General features: G+C 40.5%; 1 protein-coding gene across 1 annotated transcript; it reads right to left on the minus strand.

Moving 5' to 3' along the window:
• Nucleotides 1-1,395: 1,395 nt before the first annotated feature.
• Nucleotides 1,396-1,917, minus strand: LOC142165437 (uncharacterized). The gene has a single exon (XM_075223991.1). It carries the CDS (start codon nucleotides 1,915-1,917, stop codon nucleotides 1,396-1,398), a length of 522 nt encoding a protein of 173 aa, XP_075080092.1.
• Between the last annotated feature and the right edge of the window lie 5,024 nt (nucleotides 1,918-6,941).

The following is a 6,941-nucleotide window of genomic DNA, read 5'->3' on the forward strand; positions in this document are numbered from 1 at the left end:
CAATTTTCTTTGAAGTGCCCATTGTTCTCACAGTGGGTACACAGCCAGTTATGGGGAACAATGACGTACTTGCTGTGAGGGTTGTAAGGAGTTTTCTCCCTTTGGAACCCGATTCCCTACCTATTTCCACTATTGTTCAAATATATGGTAGTGACAGCATTTGAGGACCAGGTCCACTTTAGAGATTTCTCAAGATCAATTTTTACTTTCTCCAATTCAGCTTGAAGTTGCCGATTTTTCTCAAGTTCACCACATAGACTAGTTTTCACATTATTTAATTCCTGTTCAAGCTTGATGTGTGTCTCACTAGCTACTTCCTTCCCTTTCCCAAGACTCACAGTCCTATGTTCTCTATTGAGTCCCTCAATGGTTTCCTCTAGGTTAGTGATTATCACTAAAAAATCATCCCTCTCTTGCTCAGTGGCTGCAATTTTTCTTCTAGAGTGTGTTTCTCATTGCTAAGATCTTCTATTGTTTCCTTCAATTCAACAACCACTACCATCAGGTCATCTCTCTAATTTTATACACTAGTTATCTTTTCATTCAAAGCATCCTTTTCTTTTTCAAGATTAGCTATGGTCTCATTTAGGTTCACTACACAGACCACCAGATCATCTCTAGATTGTTCAGCTTCTCCTAGTTCTATGGTCAGGATCTCCTTATTATTATCAAGGCTATAATAATCATCAATTAGAATATTTGCTAATGACCTTAACTTTTTAGAAGAGTAGGATTTCAGATTTCTCTAAATATCCCTGAAATTTACCTCATCATCTTCATCTTCTTCATCCTCATCAGATTGAGCCATCAGCGCGAACAGTGAGTCATACTTCGTTGCTTCAGTTTCCACCGTCATCATGGAGCTATTTTCTATATTTGGTTCCATTTCTGATTCACTGGAGGAGTCTCCCCAAGTAGCAAGAGCATGCTTCATAATATTGTCAGCTGCACTTTTTTGATTAAATTGTTTGTCTGGAACCAGGTTCCTTTTTGGTTCTTTGTTAGGGTTTTATTTGTATTGCTCCTGTTTCATGAGTGGATAGTCTTTGATGAAATGCCCTGGCTTTCCGCACCTGTGACTGAGATCATTGTTCCTTGCCTTACTTGAACTGCCCCTTTTTGGTATACCACCATTTCTTCGAACCATCTTTTGAAATCTTTTAGTAAGATAGGCCATATCACTATCTTCTTCACTTGAGTCACTACTTTCAGCCTTGAGTGCTAGGTTCTTTTCCTTCTTTGGCTCTCTCCTTTCATTGTCTTTCTTTCTTTTCATCTTGTATGTCTTCAGATTACCAATCAGCTCATCCATGGTTTGCGTTTGTAGATCTTTAGCTTTAGTGATGGCATTTACCTTACTTTCCCAAGAACCAGGTAGAACACTGAGGATTTTCCTTACAAGCTTGTTTTGGAAATAACATCTCCAAGTGAATGAAGCTCATTTATGATAGAAGAGAATCTGGTGTGCATATCCTGTATAGACTCATCATCCTTCATCCTAAAGAGCTCATACTCTGTGGTGAGCATGTCAATCTTGGACAGCTTACCCTGAGTAGTTCCTTCGTGTGCAGTTTGCAATGCTTCCCATATTTCTTTTGTAGTATCACAAGTTGAGACTCTATTGTACTCATCGGGTCCTATACCACATACCAAGATTTTCTTGGCGCGATAGTTCTTTTCTACAGCTTTTCTGTCAATATCGATGTACTCTTTTCTGTATTTCGGCATCATTGGTCTAGTCTCTTCAGGCTTCTTCATAGGAACATGTGGACCATCACAGATGATGTGCCACAGTTTTGAATCTTCGGCCCTTATAAAATCATGCATGCGAGTTTTCCACCAGCCGTAATATTGACCATTGAATCTAGGAGATCTGTAGGTTGATTGTCCTTTCTTAAAGTTGGGTGGAGCAGCCATTGAGATCCTTTCTAGGTGTTAACCTATTAGAAAGAACCTGCTTTGATACCAATAATTAACTTATATGAGTCCACCAAACTATAGAGCACATGATCCTTTATGAGTTTCTACTGAGAATACTTAAGAAGCAGTAAGTAACGTAGACAAGGAATTTTTACATGGAAAAATCCCACACAAAGGGACAAAAACCACGACCTACACTTGTAGGCTTTCAACTTTACTAACTTGTAATCTCACTATTACAAGCCACTTTGTAATGACTCTATTACAAAGATTTCAACTTAACTAACTTATGATACTCTCACCACAAGCCACTTTGTAACTCACTAGTTACAAAGACTTTAAACTTATGACTAAACCTAGTTACAACATAAACTCAGAAAGTTTACGGATTTTGGGTTTCCTAAGACATAGCTTCTAAGAAAGAAAGATAGGAGTTACAATGAAGATCAAATAACAAGATTACAACTCAACTACGGATACACATAAACTCATTGTAAAACTGATCCTTTAGTGGAGTTGTCTTCTTGTTCTTGACACACTAGTGACTTCAATTCCGGATGAACACTTTAATGCTTGAGAGAATATCACTAAATGTGCAAGTGAAGTATGTTGTGCCTTGCACCAGGTTGTTATACTAAAAAAGACATCACAATAGTGATATCAAATCTTGGTACACACTTCTTCCCATTGAGAAATAACTGCTGCACTGTCGCGTGTACAGTTGCGGACAATCACTTTCTGTAGTTGCCTTCCAACTGTATAGTTGACTTGTACTTATGTGAGAGAACCCTAAGGGACTAGGTCCCTATTGTGTTCTTCCTTATGGTTGTTCACTCATTTGCTGGAGATCAGACTGGACATTGTTCATTGGAAGTGTATACCAGGTGGGTCAGGTTCTCTATCTGGTTCTTGATAGTAAGTTTGTTAGATAATCAAAACATAAGAAGCATAAGGCAAAGACATTGAAAACCCATCATTTGCTCCAACCACTACTGATGACCCTCTTCCTTAGTCATAATATCCCGCCAGTATGCTGATAACTAGAAAGCTCATAAATAGGCGACCATGCAACCCAATCGTAGGCAGTGGGACTGTCCTACTTATCTTGAAGCTACTTTTACACCACCCTGGAACCCACCAAGGTCTTTTATCTCTTATTGACATGATCTTGTGCAATCAAACCACCAAATTCCTCGAAATCCTTCCACTAGCATTTCATGAACACTTTGAATCTCTAACAACATCCACATATTCGACCTCTTACTGGATAGCCAGTAAAATCCTTCGTAGAAACTTTGCCAACCATGCAACCACTGACCTTCTCATAGGAGATAACCCACCTGTGAAAATTACATGCTGACATCTCCCAATGACGTTGCACTGCTCAACTACTATGGAATCGGTAACCCATCATGAGCCCATGCTCATAGCTGCACAAGTCCATTCGCTCCTCATGGACCTCAACTAAAGGCACGACAATACATTCCAATCCAAAGTCATGTTGTACCCTTCTTCATATCAAGCAACTCCTTTCCGTTGCACCCAATTTCCCGACGTATGACAACCAACATTTCAAATCAAGCCCGTAGACCTAGTCTCTGACCACCATGAATCCCAATCCACTCTAAACTCCTCCCAAGGTGTGTAGCCATCCTACTACAGAACCCATATGCTGCTATGCCACTCTCCTACTTTGGTCAAATTCACTCCTATAAGCAACTACTCGACTCCTATTTCCCAAACTTGGCCTTCAAGGAGTTTAATCACCACAAAACACTTCCCACATGCTCTTCCTCATCCTTCGGTGTCCAGTCAAATACACAAGAGGAAACATCACGTACCACATCTCCAGCCCCATTAAAATTTTGCGATTCCCGATTTAGGACCATCGCTTCACGTTGTATAAGATTGAATGGAAAGGAAATGAAGGCATAAGCCTCAAGGGAATCAAACTGCATGCTGAGGAATCAAGAAGGAAAGTGCTTCTAACAGCCCTGTAGCCACTTGAAGATAAGTATAAACATCTCTGTACCGATCCACGAGACTCTATTAGGCTCGCTCATGACTCGTGAGACCTAAGGGAACCTAGTGCTATGATATCATGTTGTCATGACCCAAAATCCACTAAGGGTCGTGATGGCACCGAACACCACTGACGGGCGAGCCAATACCAAATAGCCAGAAATTTCTCATTTTAATATATTTTAAATCATCCCTTCTTAAAACATTAAACAATTAATAAAGAATTCCACTGAATAAATAATGATATCCTGTTGACATCTCAGAACCCCGTGTCATAAGTGCATGAGCAATTTCTACGAAATAATGTAATAAAATAACTGTCCGGAATACATATTGGACAGAAAGGGAAAATACAATACGGTACTCTGAAGGAGACTTTGCCGACTGCAGGTCGTCTCGAGAGGTGCAGCTCACCTAAGTCTCTGTATCAAACATGTCGCTGCGCCTGATTAGGCCAATAGTCATACATGTGCCTGTGCAACAAAAATGCACAGCAAGTACAGTATGAGTACAAAAATAATGTGTACCTAGTAAGTATCCCATCTAATCTCGAAGAAGTAGTAACGAGAGGTCGACTTCGACACTTACTAGTGGTCCAATGATTTCAAATACAGGAAAGAAGTGAATAAATATGAAGCAGAGTAAGCATATGAAATAAACATGTATAAAATACGTGGTACAATTCTCTTCTTTACAATTATACTCAAGCTCTCAACTAGCATGTTCCCTCCGTAACCAGAGCATATACATAAAGGTATAGTGACTATCATAGAATGGTTGTCATAATTCAATTCAGGGAAAGATCCTCAGATACCCTGGCTTCTAGCCAAATAGTACGCACGAGTTCCATAAGATTGATGTGTGTGTGTGTAAATATATAGGAAATACCGGGGCGTACGACCTGATCCAATGTAAAAGTAAAATGTGCACTGTCGAGGGTCGAACAACGAGAATCGTAGATGCATCTATTAACCTGCCGAGGTGAATGGCCCGCTCCCATGAGAGTGTGATACATAAATCCTGCCAAGGCGAACGGCCCGATCCCATGAGAGTAGTAGAAGGGAATACCCCGCTCCTGAATCATACGTGCAATGCGGTAAAATATAAATTTAAGGAATTACCCCGCTCGCGGATCATACTTGCGACGCAGTCAAATATAAATTTAACATTAAAATCATATCACTTTCTTGATTCTTTTCAAAATAAGGAAAATTCAACTTGTAGCTTTTTAAGGAAATTACCCCTCTTGCGAAACATACATGCGACATGGTTACACATAGATTTCTTAAGCTATTATAATATTCCTTCAATCCTTTTCAAAAATTCGAAGTTCAAATTATAACTTTTAAGATCTCAAATTCCTCAATTTCAACTCTTTTCAAGACATTTACTAAGCAAGCTCAATCGCACTTCTTCTCAAGACAAACAATAAACATAAATCAACAACAATATCAGCAAAGCATCGTATGAGCCTAAAACTACCCGAACATAGGCATAGCTAGTAGCTACAAACGGACTCTCGTCACTTCCTGCATACGTAGCCACCACAAATAGAGGCACATATTAGTTTAGTTCACCTATGGGGTTAATTCCATCTTACAAGGTTAGAAAAGAGACTTACCTTGCTCTGAAGTTCCATAACCGGCTTCTAAGCACTTCCGACGACTCAAACTGATGCACAACACTCCAAAACTAGCCAATAATTATGCAACCCCATTAATTTATGCTCGATTACTCATAATAATTCAATTTATAATAATTCCTAACCCCGTTAAAGAGTTGACAAAATTGCCCTCGGGCCTACATGCCCGAATTTCAAAATTTTTTGAAGATAAAGTTTACCCACAACCTCACGAACTCAAATATATAAATTTCTCTCAATTTCATGCCAATAATTGTGGTCAAAATTCAAGAATATCAAATTTTTAGGTCTTCCTCAAAACCCCAAATTTCTACTAATTTCCATGTTAAAATCTATACATAATCAATGTATTTAACTCATAATAAGTGGGGATAACTTACCTTGCCTTTGATGATGAAAACCCCATCTTGAAACACTCCAAGAATTGCCCAAGCCAAGAGAAAATGAAAGAAAATGGGCCAAATCCCGTCTTAAAACAACTCACTGCCCAGCACTGCCCTGCTTCGCGAACGCGGAAATACCCTCGTGTTCGCAAAGTACAACCTACTTCAGCCCCAAAATCTCCTCAACGCGTTCGCGGACAGGTGATCGTGTTCGCGAAGGCCAGCCACCCAGAACCTACGCGTTCGCGGTCCAGGCCTCACGTTCGCGTAGGCCAACGACCTCAGGCCCAGGTCCCCTCTTTCCTTCTAGCGTTCGCGATCGCCCATTCGCGTTCGCGTAGCCAACTCAGCCCACCCCTTCGCATTCGCGACCTCCACTTCACGTTCGCGAAGGCGAAATCTAGGAGCCTCCCACCTTCCTCTTCGCGAACGCGGAACTCCCTTCGTGATCGCTAAGAAGGACACTAGAAACAAAATCTGCAGCAACATCACAGCCCGAATTGATCCGAAACCACACCAAAACACACCCTAGGCCCCTAGGACCCCGTCCAATCACACAAACCAGTCCCATTACATTACACGAACCTGTTTGAGGCCTCAAATCACATCAAACAATGTTAAAATCATGAATTGCACTCCATTTCAAACTTGATGAACTTTAGAACTTCGAACTTCTTCATTTGATGCCGAAACTTGTCAAATCACATCTGATTTACCTCAAATTTTTCACACAAGTCATATTCGACATTACAGACCTACTCCAACTTCCGGAATCGGATTTTGACCCCGATATCATAAAGTCCATTTCCGGTCAAACTTCTCAAAAGCCTTCAAGTTTCAAACTTTAGCCAAATGACTCCAACATGACCCACGGACCTCCGCATTCACTTCCGATCGCGCTCCTAACACCGGAATCACCATAAGGAGCTATTCCCAGACTCGGAATCCCAAACAGACATTGATAACACTGAAAT

Source organism: Nicotiana tabacum, chromosome 10 (genome assembly GCF_000715075.1).
Source record: "Nicotiana tabacum cultivar K326 chromosome 10, ASM71507v2, whole genome shotgun sequence".
In the NCBI taxonomy this organism is placed as follows: Eukaryota; Viridiplantae; Streptophyta; class Magnoliopsida; order Solanales; family Solanaceae; genus Nicotiana; species Nicotiana tabacum.

Coding starts and splice junctions, on each gene's coding strand:
- LOC142165437 (XM_075223991.1), bottom strand. CDS start 1,917: ATGGCTGCTCCACCCAACTTTAAGAAAGGACAATCAACCTACAGATCT.